Source organism: Phalaenopsis equestris, unplaced genomic scaffold, assembly GCF_001263595.1.
Source record: "Phalaenopsis equestris unplaced genomic scaffold, ASM126359v1 Scaffold000118, whole genome shotgun sequence".
Taxonomy (NCBI): Eukaryota; Viridiplantae; Streptophyta; class Magnoliopsida; order Asparagales; family Orchidaceae; genus Phalaenopsis; species Phalaenopsis equestris.
In genome coordinates, this window is record NW_018164560.1 from 1,034,094 (window position 1) to 1,051,837 (window position 17,744).

The 17,744-nt window shown below is 36.0% G+C and overlaps 1 protein-coding gene across 1 annotated transcript in view; it reads left to right on the top strand.

Moving 5' to 3' along the window:
- Window positions 1-15,859, top strand: part of LOC110021061 — a 70,897-nt gene extending 55,038 nt beyond the window's left edge. Inside the window, exons 6-11 of the mRNA XM_020719392.1 lie at window positions 13,145-13,223; window positions 13,329-13,420; window positions 14,272-14,350; window positions 14,456-14,547; window positions 15,254-15,397; window positions 15,686-15,859. Of these exons, the coding sequence (XP_020575051.1) occupies window positions 13,145-13,223; window positions 13,329-13,420; window positions 14,272-14,350; window positions 14,456-14,547; window positions 15,254-15,397; window positions 15,686-15,721 (522 nt within the window). The 3' untranslated portion in view covers window positions 15,722-15,859. The remainder of the gene's footprint in view (window positions 1-13,144; window positions 13,224-13,328; window positions 13,421-14,271; window positions 14,351-14,455; window positions 14,548-15,253; window positions 15,398-15,685) is intronic.
- Window positions 15,860-17,744: the final 1,885 nt, after the last annotated feature.

Consider the following 17,744-nt stretch of genomic DNA (forward strand, 5'->3'; position numbering starts at 1 on the left):
ATGTCTAATCGTGAAAACCTAAACTTTGAAATCTTGAAAGCAAAACCACCTGATCTTAATCGAGAGTTATCTTAAGTGATTCCGATTATTTAAGATGTAATTAACTATAGGGGCTTGCCTCTATAGGGAACCAGGAACCCAGATAAAATAAACCTTATCTAAATTTTATGTTAGATAGGGGAACTTGTTGGCCTTTTTATAAAAATATTTCGCAGACCAAACGGATGTCACAAATTGTTTAGTCTAGATGATTAAATCCCTATTACAAGTGATATATTTATTCTTCGGGATAAATGTATTGCTTGTAGTATTGTATTAAATTATTTAAACTATTTAAAAATGTGAGACTCGTTTGGTCTCATTTATTTTAAAAATTAAAATGTTACTTCTTTAAAAAAGTTATATTTATATTTAAATTATTTTCAAAATCACAAAATCATCACCTTTTCAAACTACGAAAGTGAAGTTGAACAATAAAACGGCCGACAGAAGCGTGCTTTGATTGCTAATGAGAAATGAAGAAATCTTTTAGTAATTATTAGATTAGAACGACTATCCTAGCAATTATTACTTATTATTTGCACATATTGCTTGATTATATATTTCATAGTTTGCTTTATTCTATTATTTTTGAAGTTTTTTTATTCTGTTTTTATTTCCTTCTTTTATTATGCCAATTATAATTGGGTTTAAATATCCCTCCTTTCAATAATATTTGAGCTGGTTTATTCAAAATTTCAACATGGTATCAGATGCTAACCCTTGATCCATCAACCACCGGCCTCATCTACCGGTTTCAACCGCCGAACCCTCATAGCCACCGACCTCCTGTGTAAGTTCCAGTACTGTCGTTGGTTCCCTCTGATCTGCTTCTACTACGCTTCTATTGAGAACTGCAGTTGCAGTTTCCAACAGCCATAGCTTCTACGATGCTTCTCTATAAAGTACCGCAAGGTCCTGCTGTTCTACGACGCTTCTCCGCAAGATCCTGCTGTCCCACAAAGTCTCACTATTTCCTGCAAGATCCCAATATTCCAACTACGGTCGAGCTATTCCGCTAGTTTCCTGCAGTCCCCTGTCGTAACCCTACCATAATTCATCGATGGCTCGAAACCTCAACATCTCCTTTAGCTCAGTCGGAATTATGGCGGATTCCTCCAACTCTGAACCACCTTCAGAAGATGTTCTTGATTTCACCGGAGAATCAACTACAATTTCCGCTCCCTTATAGAACGGAAGATTGGAAACCAACATGAGTTTTTTAATTACAACCCATAAATTGAACGACAGTAACTTTCTTCAATGGTCTCAAGCGGTGTCTTTGTTCATCAAATGACGTGGGAAGTTTGGTTATCTCATAGGTGTGCCTCAAAGACTGATCCGGCTTATGAAGCTTGGGAAGTGGATAACTCCATGGTCATGTCATGGCTGATCAACTCCATAGAGACCTCAATTGGTCGTTCATACATGTTTCTCCTTACTGCTAGTACCCTTTGAACAGCTGTTCATGATACCTACTCGGATATAGGAAATTTTGGCCAACTCTATAGGTATCTAGGACGATACGGGAGGCAAAACTGTGATCAAGGACTGTGACTTAGTTCTATAATAATCTTGTTGCATTATGGATGTAATGCAACTTGTACTACGAGTATACTTGGGATTCTTTGGCTTACTTATCCCTCTTCCAGAAGATCACAGAAAAGGATTGTATGTTTCAATTTCTTGTTGGCCTTAAAGTGCAGGGCCGTATTCTTGGTCGAAATTCTCTTCCTTCCACCCGCACTATTTATAGTGAGATTCATCGGGAAGAAAGCAGGAGACTTGTCATACTCGACACTTCTTCTCTTTGCAGTTGAATCGTCCGCTTTAATCTCCGATAGTGCTCTGCCCTCATCCATGCCACCTCAGACTGGTCACCCCACTTGTGATTGACAAGTGTTGGATACTTCATGATAAGCTGGCATACAAACTTTCGACCAAATCCTCTATTGCTAAGGGACTAACGGTGATGGTCGAACCAAGCACGACTCAACTGATTCCTACGCGAAATATCCTGGAATCCTTCAAATTTCTAAAAAACCAGATAAAACAATTGATCAAGCTTCTTGGAGCCAATCAATTTTTTATGGGTCCGTCGATCTCTCACGTTCGATAAGGTACTCTCCATATAAATCACAATTTATGCATCCTCTAGTCTGTAGATTATTGATTTAGGTGAGATTACATGATTGACTGCTCATAAGCTTTCAATAATTACGATCCGTGCTCTGAAAAAAATACCATCAGAATTGTCGATGGATCTTGTAGTCCCATTGCTGGTAAATGGTTGGTTGTACTAATGATCGATCTAACTCTGGAGTCTGTTTTACATGTTCTACGATTTCAATGTAATATATTGTATGTCAGCAAGTTGACAAGTGATATCAATTGCGTTGCTAATTTCTCTTATGGTGGTTCTATTTTTCAGGATCGTCATTCGAGAAGGTGATTGAAACTGTTAAAAGGGTAATCAGACTCTACTACTTCCAAAAGGATATCACGGGGAGTGAAGACACGACACTCAAAAGTTATAGCCCGTCTCGAGTCATTGTATGTCTCATTATGTTGTTATATTGTCGTTTAGGATATTCTAGTTTTCAATATTTGAAAATTTTATATTCTTTGATGTTTTCTAATAAAATCATCTCAAACTTCAATTGATAGGCATGCCAGTTAGTCAAACATCACTGAGTTTATTACGCACCTCACACTTACACACATTCCGCTCTTTTCTCCCTCATTCATAGTGACATATGGGGTCCTTCTCACACTCCCTGCGACACCAATAAACGGTTAATCTTAATTAATGACCACACTCGAATAATGTGGTTGTATATTTTAAAAGATAATTCGGAAGTCGTTGTAATCTTCCAAATTTCTACACATTTGTCTCAACTCAATTCAAAACTCCCATTCAATTTCTTCAGTCGATAATGGTCGTGAGTTTTTCTAACTCTATTTTGAGTGAATTTTTGGTTAGTGAAGACATCCTCCACCATAGTTCTTGCATGGACACTCAACAAAATGAGGCAGTCGAAAAGAAAAATCGTCACATCTTTGACGTTGCTTCCTCCATTATGTTTAAATCTAATGTCCCGAAACATTTTTGGGACGATGTCATTCTAACGGCCACCTATCTTATAAATAGAGTCCCCTTATAAATTCACAAGTTCTGAATCCCCTTAGCTGTCCTAATGTCATGCTTCCGCCTACCAATCTGGTATTCTCCACATTAAATCCCAAGGTTTTTGGGTGCACTGTTTTTGTTTGGAAGACTGTCTCTACTCAGAGTAAACTTGATCCCAAATCAATAAAATTTATCATCATTGGATGCTCAAAAGGGGTATCATTGTCTTGATCCGACCACAAACAAAATCTATGTGAGTACGGATAAATCTATGTGAGTACTGATATCTCTTTCTTTGAAGTGTTTTCTATTTTTCTAGCTTGGCCTCTAATGAAGGGGAGATTGAATTCTCCGACGTTGTCCCTTATCGTAGTCCACTGGATAATCCTTCCATTGTTCCTACCACTGAAGAGTCACTTGTCCCGTTGAATGCTCCATCTCCTCCTCCCACTGTCCGTGTTTACACTCGACGCACTCGTCCCAATGCTTCTACCTTGGATCTCACTACCTCCTTACAGGACCTTGACTCTACTCTGGACAACATCCTCAGCATAACCCCTCCTCCAGATGAGGAGGTAAGTTCTTCGAGTAAGGTACGCAATTAGACATATTCCTTCTATTCTATGACAAAATATGTCTCTTTCTATATTTTACACTGACCTATAGAGCATTTACTACTGTCCTAATGAACCATCAAATCTCTGCTACTATTAAGGTTGCTCTTGTTGATCCAGCCTAAAAAAACGGCAGTAATGGAGAAAATGAATGCCCTTCAGCGGAACCATATGTAGGATGTCGTGAACCTTCCTCGGGATAAGAAAGCTGCAGAGTGCCGAAGGATTTTCAGCACCAAGTTCAACTCTGACGGGTCCTTTGAACGCAACAAGGCAAGATTGGTCGCCAAATGTTACTCTCAGACTTATTGAATTGACTATGACATTTGCTCTAATGGCTAACTTGAACAATATTCGAGTCTGTTGTCACTTGCGGTTAATATGGATTGGTCTTTATTCAAATTAGAGATCAAAAATGCATTCTTGAATGGATAGCTGACAGAAGAGGTGTACATGTCTCTCCCTCTGGGTTTTTATTTTAATACCTTTAGAGAACAAGTTTGTAGGCTATGAAAATCCCTCTATGGACAAAAACAATTCTAAGAGCCTGGTTTGATCAGTTCATGATCGGTGTTCCACATTGGGGTATTGCTCATTTGTATGGGCAATCTTGTCACATGGAAAAGCAAGAAACAGTATGTGGTTGCCTGAAACGGTGCTGAAGCTGAATTCTGATCTATGGTCTTAGGAATCTATGAAGCTCTCTAGCTATGCATCATGTTCTGCGAACATCTATGGTCTTAGGAATCTATGAAGCTCTCTAGCTTGCGAATTCCGTATGCGAACCTCCGTCCCGCTCCAGATATTCTGGGATAATAAGGTTGCAATCAGTATTTTTCACAATTCATTCCAACATGATCGTACCAAAAATGTGGAGATCGACAGACACTTCATTAGGGAAAATATTGAGTCCGAGGAGATTTACATTCCATGTGTGCCCTTCAGTGGTTAACTAATGAACATCTTCACCAAGAATTTGCCTCGCCTTTTTTTCTATGACTTCAAGTCTAAGTTGAACATGACGACCATCTATGCTCCAACTTAAGAGGGAATATTAAATTATAACAGCTATCCCTAATCATTATTACTTATTATTTGCTCTTATGACTGTCATCTATGCTCCAACTTAAGTTGTTTTATTATGTTTTATTTCTTTTCTTTATTATGACTATTATAATTGGTTTTCAATATCCCTCCTATTGATAATATTTGAGCTGGTCTATTTCAAACTTACAACAATAAACAATTAATATTATGCTAAAAATTATTGAAGATGGTGCTTTTAATTGTATAAAATCCGGTAATATAAGAACTTGAACTGGTTGCGTTGTTTTGACATAACCGTCAAGACAGTTCCACTAATAGGAGACGATAGATAGAGGGGCCGCGTGATTCATCTCGCTACGAGACAAAGATGGATGAGATGAAGCCCCATGCTAAATAGAGATGAGCGGGAAGAAGAATCGAGCGGGAAGAAGCATTGTGTCAAGGAAACGGGATTTTCATACCAGGACAAATAACGCACACTGGAGGCTTTATCTATTATTTTATGATGTAACATATCCCTAAATTTTAGATTTTAAAATATCTAAAGAATTATGAATTAGATATTAGATTCCAAATGATTAAGTGATGCCGAAGTTAGCCAAACAACGAGAAATATAACTTTTATTACAAAAAGCAAATTCGGGTTAGAGCAAATACATTGAAATAGGAAATAAAAAAGACACATAACACAAATACAAAATTAGGGCATGGGTCAAAGGGGTGGTGTTGCAGCTTGAGGGGGGTTAGTAAGTAGGGATGGCTAGGTGGTCGACGATAACACGGGGAAGGGTGGTAGCAATAGGGAAGGTGGCGGTGGCTATTAGGGGGGCTAAGGTGGGGTGGCAACAAGAGAGCAGCGACAGGGTGGTGGAAGGGTGTTAGTGCTGGGAACGTGATTGGGAAGGGGTGACAACAAGCAGATAGTGGTTGGGAGGGGTGGTCGACGACTGGATAGTAGCAAGAAGTGGGTGGCAGAACACTTTCAGTAGGGGCGGCTAGAAGTAAGTTTGGGGGAGTAGGGAAGGATAGAAAAACACCAACTCGGGATGTGTTACAGTCGGAGCACCTTTTCCCTTTCGTGTATAGTTTTGGAAGGGAAAATATGGACACCGATGGCTGTTGTGATAGAAAATTGAATAAAAAATGCCCAAAAATATGAAAACAACATGCTTGTAGATTTAGGGTAAATAGTTGTGGACCCCACTCCAAATAGAAGGGAAATCCACGAAAAGTGTCAATCGGCCCTCCTGGACCAATCTGAGCAACGATATTCCGCAACACTGTTGCAGGGGTTGTGGATGACACCCCTACAGGATGGCTTTCGCGTCAATCTTTCGGGGTTGGGGGAGCTCCATCCTCATCTATCGAAGCTTCTATTTTCTCATAATATGGAGTTAAGTCTGCTACGTTGAAGGTGACAGAGCTACCGTGATCTCTCGGGATTAAAGGTTTTTCAACTGCGGTCTGAGAAGCACTTGAATCCCACTGGTGACTGCATTGTTCCCCAAATGGTCTGAGGAATTTTCTCCACTTATGAGCATACATCCTTATTGGTCCAACCTAATGTAGGACACTATTGAATTGAATTAGGGCTTCGTGTCACGTGTATTATGCTTAAGGTTGTAAATGAATCAATGCACTCGATGAAGAACTCAAACTCGACTTGATTAATACTCAATCATGATTGTTTAAATTAGTAAGTAAACAAACTTGAACATTTTTTAAAAGCTTGAAGGTTAAATGAACTAAACATGAACATAATCGAACTTGTTCATTTATATTCACGAACAAATTTGTTTGTTGTTCCACAAGTAACTTGTTAAATAATTAATATTAATCTCAATGATAGCGTATTATATGTGATATATTATTTATATAAAATTTGATAATCTAGAATCTATTTAATTGTATATTTAATATTAATATATTATTATATCAATTGAAGAAAGATTTTGCATTACGAGTTATTTTATAATACAAGTTCCTTTGGATTTTTTGCTCTTGTTTTCATGTGCTCTCTATCTTTGAATGCATTCTTACAAAAAAATGTAGATTATAGATACTATATGACATTGTTTGGATTTGTTTATTTTCTTATTTGATTTTATTAAATCATTCATTTATTTAGATTTATAAAATTATTTATTAAAAATTTTATATGAAAATCTAGATACTTTCAAAATTTTTATCTCATTTAAATACTCGTTCATTTATCATAAGTATATCAAACACAAAGTTCAAGTATTGAAAAATTTAAATAAGTCAAGCTTGAACGATATATGAAAGCTTGACACAAATTCAAAACAAACATGAAAAAGTTGTAATTGTACCAAGCCAGTCCAATCTAAAAGATATACTCGACTCGATTACAACCCCAAATCTACTGAAACCTCTCAAGGTAACTCACGGTTAGCTCAACTCGATCATAAGTGAGGGCAGCCTGAATCTCCTAGAATGGTAGCGATCATAGTGGTAAACTATCGATCATCATATTTTAAAATGCTCTCTATAGTTATTGTCCCGTGTCTGGAACCGATGTGTCAACCATATCATGTTCTATCGTCACCAAAATTGATCCCGCTGGTACTTCTCCATTGTCGAGAGCACCTGTAATCTCAGACTCCGTCGAAGGTAAAAGAACGATGCACTTTCCATATTTGGTGAATAAGTAAATGTTCATGTACTAATCATGCAAAGTTCTATGATCATACTGCCACTCTCTCTCCAGCAAAGGTGGCAGGCATCCATGGGTACCACATTGCAACAAACCTAATTCTGTAATTGGCTCAATCAAAACTCCATGAGACAACTCATGTCAATGCAAACAATGTTCTCCTTCAACCACATGAGGGAATACGGTTGGGAATTCCTCTGCGTCATAAGGCTCAATTTGTTTATGTGGACGCCACGTTCTTATTGTTCCATCCATCGATGATGAGACTCTATACCCTTCATTCATAATGCGACGGGCATAGATTATGTTGTGGCTAAGTCACTGCTGCTCTCTCTTATCCTCATTCTATAGGACTCTCTAAACTACCAACATCTTCTCCTTCCTCATCCTATTCTTCAACTACCTCTTGGTCGGTCACTTTTTCCATTGCCCCTTGCTCGGTAAAGAATATAACTTAGCTCATCGGACAACTATAAGTGATTTTCCCCAAATCATGGCATCTGAAACATTTTCTGGTTGAGACTATAGTGAATGTGCTACTCTTCTTAGGCTTCTTCTTACATGGAGTGGCTTTGTACTGTTTCTAACTAATCTACTGCACTCCGTGATGCGTGCTCCTCCTGAGGTATCTCACTATAGGTGGCAGTTTGACTGGTGATGGTTGCCTACTCTATTTATGTTGTCTCTCCACTTTTAGTGTTAATGTCTGCACGTCTCTCAATGTTCAATAGAGTTGCAGTTGGACCATATTATTCATGGCTGGCTTCTAGCCCCTCTTAAGTTCTGGGCCATTGTGTGCTTCTCTAGCTCCTTCAACTCACTTAAATTTAGGTTGCTTAAATTTTGTTGTGTATTCCACTGATAGCTCCTTCTATTGGTAGTGGAATTTCAAGAAAATATCTTGGCAATAGTGCGGGAGTAGGTATTGTTGCTGCATTGTCTTCTTCATTTTCTCCCAAGAAGTGATTATGTCTCATCATTCTCTACTTCTCTCCCTCTTCAGGTTCTCCCACCACAAAAAAATATTCTTCTTCAGCTTGATAGCGACGAGCTTCACTCTTTTGTTATTGGATACCTCCTTAAATTCAAATATCCGCTCAACAGTATGCATTCACTTGAAGAAATCATCTAAATCTATTCTCCTCTCAAATGTCAGTAGGTCCACTTTTACTCCCAAGTCTCGGTATCCTCTAACAAGCACTTCATCTATGTATCTTCCAACTAATATCTCATTTCTTAGTTTCCTTTGATATTGTATCACAAAATGATTGTTTGATCCTCCCTCCTTTGAAATCATCTCTTAGATTGTCTTCTTGCTCTCCTTCATGGATGTCACTATTACGGTCGACGGTGGTCCCGCCCTGAGTTCTTTCCTTAATGGCATCGAACAGTTGTAGCACTTCTCTGAGTAGCCGTTGTTTGTCATACATGGTAAATTCCCGATTAGGCTCTAACAATTACCTTCTTGGCAGTGTAGTTGGGATTTGGGTAGGTGAAATGCGCTATATTGAGATAATGTAGTTTGGGAAAAAAAAATTTGGTTGGCCGGATTGAAAATTTAGCAAAAGGAAAGATTTTAGTGTAGGGGAATGGTTGGAAGATGCTAGTAGGGTTAGACTAGCTCTGCTACCAAATAATAGTTGAGTTAACCAAACAACAATGAAAAATGCAACTTTTATTACGAGAAAGAATATATGTTGCAACAAACACACACCAAAATAAGAAATAACAAAGACACAAAACACAAAACCAAATTAGGGCATGGGTCGAAGAGAGTGGTGCTGCGGCTTGAGAAAGGATGGCAGCAACAGGGAAGACGATGGTTGTTGTTAGGTGCGGGGTGTTGGAAACTGGATGGCAATTAAGGCTGGGGTGTGTGGCGGTAGAAAGAAGGTTGTGACAGGGTGGTGGAAGGTTGGTAGTACGAGGAATGTGACTAGGAAGGAGTAGTAGCAAGCAGGCAGTATCTGAGAGGTGTGGTTGGCGGCTGGACATTAGTGGGAAGGGAGTCAGAACACAGCAGGGGTGGCAACAGATCAGGCAGCTAGGATGAAGGTAGGGAAATATGGGGAGAATAGATAAACACTACCTCAGGATGAGTTACAACCAGAGCGTCTTCTCATCTTCAGATATAACCTTAGAAGGGAAAACCTAGATGTCGATAATTGTCATGATAGAAGACTGAACTAAACTGCCCTAAAAAAAAAAAAAAAACATATTTGTAGACTTTGTGTGAATAGAAGTGTATCTCACTTCAAATAAGAGGAAAATCTAGATATAGAAAGTGTCAGTTGGCCCTCTTGGATCGATCCGAGTCACGATCTTCCGCGGCACTGTAGTCGGGGTCGCGGATGGCACCACTGTGGGACGGCTCCTATGTCAATAAGCTTAATGAAATTAAAGATATAGGAAATTAAAATTGATGAAAATAAGAAATTTGACTTTAATATAGTATTTTGATTTATGTTTGTAGATAGTAAATAGAAAGGAGAATTTTCAAAGGGTAAAGTGAGTAATTATCTTTTTCATGAACTAAATTTAATTTTTGTAATCTTAAATTTATTCATGTTTGCAAAAAGTAAATTTTGAAACAACAAAAAACCTTTATCCCACTAAGTGGGGTCAGCTACATGAATCATTTTTCTCTGTTGCGTCCCATTGAGTATCATATTTTCATTTAATTCTAATAAATTTAGATCATTTTTTATACAATATGCCCAAGTCTTTCCATGTCTACCTCTATCTTTCTTAACATAAGTCGAATCTAAAACAACCCAACCCACCCACTCTCCTAATCGGATCATCAGATGGTCGACGTTCAATGTGACCAAACCATGTAAGACAACTTTCTTTAATTTTTTCTGCATTGGAGCTACACCAACCCTATCACGGGTATATTTATTTCGCATTTTGTCTCTAAGTGTAAATCCAGTCATCTACCTAAGAATTCTCTTCTCAGCAACACTTAACTTAGTTTTATGCTTCTCTTTTAAAGACCAGCATTTAGTGTCATGGAGCATTGCATTGCATTGCAGGTCTCACCACTATCTTATAAAATTTTCCTTTCAGTCTAAAAGGTACTTTTATATCACACAATAAGTTTGATGCATTACCCACCCAACTTGAATTCTACTAATAGCATCCCCATCTATATCACCATCACTTTAAACAGTAGACCAAAGATATCTAAAGCGTTCACACTTTTTAATAATTTGATTACTCATAATTACAACTCTGTCACTAGAGCTACCACTACTAAAATTACATTCCATAAATTCAATTTTAGTTCTACTCAAACGAAGGCTTTTAGACTCTATTGTTGACCTTCATAATTCAAGTTTTTCTTGAGCTTTCTCTCTAGTCTTAACCATGAGAAGGATATCATCAACGAAAAACATACACCAAGTTACAACCTCCTGTAAATGTCCAGTGTGAGCACCCATAACTAAAGCAAAAACATATGGGTTTAAAGTCGATCCCTGATATAATCCAACTGAAATAGGAAAATATTTGGTCAATCCTTCTGTTCGAACACAAGTAACAGCTCTAGCATACATATCTTTAATGACTTAAATTTAAGTCATATCAATACCTTTCTTCTCTAGAACTCTCCAAAGGATATCTCATGGAACCTTATCGTAAGCTTTTTCTACTTCAATAAAAATCATATGTAGATCATCCTTATTCTCTTTGAACTTCTCTGTCAAACCTCTCAATAAATCTATAGCTTCCATAGTATACCAGCCCGACATAAATCCACATTAATTATGAGAAATCTTTGAAATATGTCTTAACATATGTTCAGTTACCCTCTCTCATAATTTTAAAGCATGACACATCAACTTAGTTCCTCTATAATTTGCACACTCGTGTGCATCCCCATTATTCTTAAAAAAGGGGACCAAAATACTCTGCCTCCACTCCTCAAGCATCTTTTTATTTTCAAAGTAATATTAAAGAGTTTGTTAAGTCAAGAAACTCCTAAAGCTCTTATATATTTTCACACTTCTATTGAGATATCATCAGGTCCTACAGACTTTTCACTTTTGGTTTTCTTTAAAGCTTCATCGACTTCTTTTTTTTACTGATGCAACGATAAAAATAAAACATTTTATTATTGTGAACGATATTAAGATCACTATGGTCGATCTTATTTTTAAAAACTTTATTAAAAAGTTTATCAAAATAACTCACTCAACTCATTAACTCACTCATCTATGTTGAATATCTTTTTCTAAGAAAAACACTTTTTGATTTTTTTCTTTGATACATTTTACTTGATTATAATCTTTACTTTTATTTTATTTTTGTTTGGCTAGTTTATACATATATTTTTCACCCTCTTTAGTATGTAATATATTATAAAGATCACTAGAAGCATAATTTTTAGCGTCATAGATTGTTCTCTTAGACTCCTTATGGGGCATTTATATTTTTTCCAAGTTCTCTAAGATTTTACATTTAAACTAATTTTTATAACATAGTTTCTGATATATTATCTTTTCTTGCACATTATTATTCCACCACTAACTATTTTTATTGATAGAAACTTTTTCTTTTGATTCTTCAAACACAACTTTTGCCATCTTTTTAAAAGTGTTTGTTTCTTTATCCCACATAGAATTTGCTTCTTCACGATCATCCAAAATTTTGAAATCTTAAAGTATACTCATTAAAATTATGATAATATCTAAATAATTAAATTAATGCTTAATGTTTTAAAAGAATTGCAGTTTAACATACGTTTTAATGATTGAAAGTTAATAAATGAAAATAAAATAAAATAAATGTACAAGTCAATCAAATGAGTCACCCTCTTATGGTACTAGTTGGGAACATTATTGTATTCATGCACAAAAATGAAAATAAAAATGTATGAAATGGAAATGGAACTGGATGTACTCTAGTCGGTATAATATTTTAGATTGTGCTCTTGAGATAACTTCTTAATTTAAATGCAAATATTTAAAAGTTTTGATGAAACCAAAATTTAATATATTTAATCATTTTTGAAAAGCATGTGTGTTAGATATACATACAAAAATTTAATACATTACAGGATCATAATTATTCACTAAATTGTTATATGGCTTGTTGTTTAAATGTTTATTATAACAAAAAATTCTTTGAATTAAATGATTGACATGAGAGTTTAATTTCTTAAGACGATAAACTACTAAAAAATAGATAACAAGTAAACATTATATCTTTTTCTGAGTTTTCTATTAAAAAATGATTGTTGCAAATTGAGAATTTTTACATGTGCTCAAATGATGTTTTAGAAATATTGATATTCAGTGACTCTCAATTGTTTGGATGATTTTTGGATTGTTGTAAATGTCAAGGTTGATATATCTATCATCTGACTTTGTTTCCATTTTAGTAAATTTTGAGCTCCCGAGTTAGGTCGTTGCAAATTGTCTTATTATACCCACTTCAGTTGTGCTTATTTTTGATCTTTCATGTATCCCTATACTGTATTATTTTCTTTTCTATTGCATCTTCCCTCTTCTGTTCTGTCTGCTATCCTTTGGTTAGCAGTAATTTCTGCTCATCTTTCATCCGGACAAATGAACTCTTTTAACTATTGTTGTGAGTGATTAATCTTCACGAAACTTCATTTTTTTATGAATATCTCAGGAACATAAGGATCGCTTCAAACTTTGGTTGCAACTTTCAGTTTCAATTTTCTCATTTGGTTTATTTCTTAATCTTATAGGTGAGTTCGACATGTATTATTTTCTGCTTTAGCTAAATACATTAATTTTGCACTTCGTTTCTGCAGTCTTCACTTAAAAGATGCTGAAATGCCACCTTTTTGTAGGTGATCCCCTGAACAAACAGTTATACACTATCAGTTACGCTCTTCTAACAACAGGCTCAGCTGGCCTCACTTTTTGTGCTTTGTACTTTCTGGTAAGTCCTATGGAAACTAGCGATAGTGAAAATGAATCTAATGCGGGTAGCTTTGGTTTGGACAATTGGAGAATACTTTTTTGAAATTAGTAAAAAAAACAGTTTATTACAATATATTGTTACGACAGTAATTATGGTAGATTATAGTACTCAGATGTGTTGTTTTTCATTGATATTCTTGGGAAATATTTGCATACGGAATACGCGCGCAGCTCTGCGTGCGTACTCCATTAACCCCGCATTACCCCCATAATAATCTATGAATAACATCGAAATAGAACCCGTGAAGGTTATTGGAATTAATACTTCAATAACCTCTCAATAACCCCATAATAACCGCGAAGTGGAGGGGTTTTTGAGAGTTTAATTTCTTAAGACGATAAACTACTAAAAAATAGATAACAAGTAAACATTATATCTTTTTCTGAGTTTTCTATTAAAAAATGATTGTTGCAAATTGAGAATTTTTACATGTGCTCAAATGATGTTTTAGAAATATTGATATTCAGTGACTCTCAATTGTTTGGATGATTTTTGGATTGTTGTAAATGTCAAGGTTGATATATCTATCATCTGACTTTGTTTCCATTTCAGTAAATTTTAAGCTCCCGAGTTAGGTCGTTGCAAATTGTCTTATTATACCCACTTCAGTTGTGCTTATTTTTGATCTTTCATGTATCCCTATACTGTATTATTTTCTTTTCTATTGCATCTTCCCTCTTCTGTTCTGTCTGCTATCCTTTGGTTAGCAGTAATTTCTGCTCATCTTTCATCCGGACAAATGAACTCTTTTAACTATTGTTGTGAGTGATTAATCTTCACGAAACTTCATTTTTTTATGAATATCTCAGGAACATAAGGATCGCTTCAAACTTTGGTTGCAACTTTCAGTTTCAATTTTCTCATTTGGTTTATTTCTTAATCTTATAGGTGAGTTCGACATGTATTATTTTCTGCTTTAGCTAAATACATTAATTTTGCACTTCGTTTCTGCAGTCTTCACTTAAAAGATGCTGAAATGCCACCTTTTTGTAGGTGATCCCCTGAACAAACAGTTATACACTATCAGTTACGCTCTTCTAACAACAGGCTCAGCTGGCCTCACTTTTTGTGCTTTGTACTTTCTGGTAAGTCCTATGGAAACTAGCGATAGTGAAAATGAATCTAATGCGGGTAGCTTTGGTTTGGACAATTGGAGAATACTTTTTTGAAATTAGTATAAAAAACAGTTTATTACAATATATTGTTACGACAGTAATTATGGTAGATTATAGTACTCAGATGTGTTGTTTTTCATTGATATTCTTGGGAAATATTTGCATACGGAATACGCGCGCAGCTCTGCGTGCGTACTCCATTAACCCCGCATTACCCCCATAATAATCTATGAATAACATCGAAATAGAACCTGCCAAGGTTATTGGAAGTTTGTTAAGGTTATATGTTATTGAAATTAATATATTAATAACCACCCAATAACCCCCTAATAACCGCAAAACGGAGGTTATTGAGAGATTATTACGCGCGCAGCTGTGCGTGCGTAGTCCAAATGCAAATATTTCCCGATATTCTTTGGTGGAAGTTGTTGAAAAAACGACGGCAATAAAACGAAAAACTGGAATGAGAAATTCGTAAAACAGATAGCACAGAAACACATAGGTACGACAAGTTGCCTACGTCCACAGAGTTGCAGAGGAATTTATTACTTTGAGGATTACACACCGTCGAAGTTGTCGATAACTTCGACGTTTCAAAATAAAAAATCTTTTTAATGAAATTTTAGTGCTTATTTGGGATTTCACTTTTGCTTACAGTTTTTGGGTGTGGAAACAGGTGGATGTTGGGGAACACCGTGGCCTCACATGTATTTTGGAATGGATGGGTAGACATTCTCTGAGCATCTTCATTCTTGTGCCATCCAACCTTGCTGTCATTGTTCTTCAAGGATTTTACTGGAGAAATCCCAATAACAACATTGTAAGTGTTTAAAATTTATTAAACTATACCTACAATGCTTATTAAATAAAAGACTTTGACATTTTTGATGAAATTGATTGATTATATTGCTAATTACCATGATTTGTGGGTTCTATAGTTTTGAAATTTTACAATCAAACCAGTTCAGGCATGTGGCCATTGATTCGTTCAAGTTGTATAAAAGTGTGTTTAGCATGTTGATTTCTAAATTAAGTTAATGATAAAATAATAATGAGCAGACACTATGTTAAAGACTAAAATTTTTTGTATTTTTTGTTCCATTTGCAGGTTCATTGGGTCTTATCCATTCTTGTTCATAAGTAACTTGAAAAGCCTCGATGTAGACCAGCATGCATTCTCACAGTTACCGTTAAATACATTGTAATTTTGTTGTATCACTTGCCATTTATGAGTTAAATATCTGAATGTTAAAATATTGATGTAATGGGCTTCTTTTTTTAATTACCATGAGAACAATTTAGGTTTGGTGCTCTATTGGCAGGGGCCGATTCTGCGTGCGTATTCCATTGCCCCCGCAACACCTTCATAATAACCTATGAATAACATCAAAATAGAGTCCGTGAAGGTTATTGAAAGGTTATTAAGGTTATAGGTTATTGGAATTAATACTCAATAACCTCTCAATAACCCTCTAATAATCGCGAAGCGGAGGTTATTGTGGGGTTTTACGCACGTAGCTCTGCGTGCGTACTACGTACGCAAATATTTCTCGAAAAGGTAAGAGGACGGTAAGAACAATTTCATTCTAAATGCAGTGAGGGTATGATTTGGTTTCCTTTTTATTTCAAAAATGTTTAAAAAAAAAAACAAGTTTTTGAAATCCATAAGCTAAAAAATATTTATGAATTATACAATATTGATAATTTTATCTGCACTTCAGTGACATCTTCATGAACTTTAGAATCCATCATATTAACCTATGTATTTACATTGTAACATATGTAAACATGTATTTGCATTTGTAACATCTAAACTTTGCTTTTTATATTTTATAACACCCATATCTTTTATGTTATATAAAAATATCATTATTTTTATTTTTAAAAGGGGTAATATGCAATTTCATGCAAAGGTAATGTAGTATAATTTTTCTTTTTTTTTTTGCAGGATAAACCCCAAAATCATTAAATTTATGAGCGAGGGTTACATAAATACCATGTAACTTCTATGTATATGCATACATAATATTTAAATTTTGACATTTATAATAACTTCAAGCAATTTTCGCAATTTTCACAATATCACATAAATGTGTTATACAAATAAATATTGAAATTTATATTAGATATGTAAATAAATAAGTCCCTCTGACAGCCCATTACTACTATGAACTTGTTATTTTAGACTCCATATCCTGAGACCATTGATCCCCAAAGTCACAAGGGCAGATCTTCCTTCATCACAAGGCCCTTGCCCATTAGATGAAACGTCTGATCCCTGCTAAAGGCTTTGGTTTTGTATGAGTCCCAATTTCGCTACAATTTTTATTATGCAGGACAACCACCGTGCCTGAAGTAATACATGATCTGCTTTCGCAACTAAGGACGATCATTAGGCAGCAAAAATAGAAAAATTTGATTGCAGTGCTGCATGAGTTTCCTGATAAGGATTGTGTCCGATGATGAGAGCAGAGATTTTGTAATATTACCAAGATATTGCCAGCACTCATCAGAATCTTCTTCATATGACAAATATCCCAACGAAATCCCCAGTTTCGGTCGGTAATTCTATCTATGGGGCGATCACCCAGTGGGCTGGACCGACTAGTTCTCATTTGACTAGAAATTTCTCGGTTGAACTGTATATTCAACCAACAATATCTCCACCAAACGACTGTATGCAGGCTGGACACTTCCACCTGTCATTCTTACAGTATATTGTTCCACGCCTCACCGGCCTCTTCCTCCTTATCATGCCTCCCGGTCCTTCTAGATGACCACTGCTCTGACCGGCCACCTGCTACTAGTTGGTTACTTTCTGGCTGGTAGTATGCCTCCCAACCAACCAACTCAAAATTAAGAAAGATTTACATACATACCACTCAATTCATATATATTTGCATATTTAGGTACATACCACTCAATTCATTTGTGCTTCTAGCAAGCCACCCTCTGGTTAATCGTTGTTCCAGTTGACCACTTGCTTCCGGCCGGTCACCTTCCTCTAGTCCATCTCAAAATCAGGGAACATTTACATGGATACTACTTAATTCTTATGTATTTGTATGTTCACATACATACCGCTCAATTTGTTTGTGCTTCTAGCAAGCCACCCTCCAGCTGCTCTGGTCGATTGGTGCTTCAGCAAACCGCTTGCTTCCAACCGA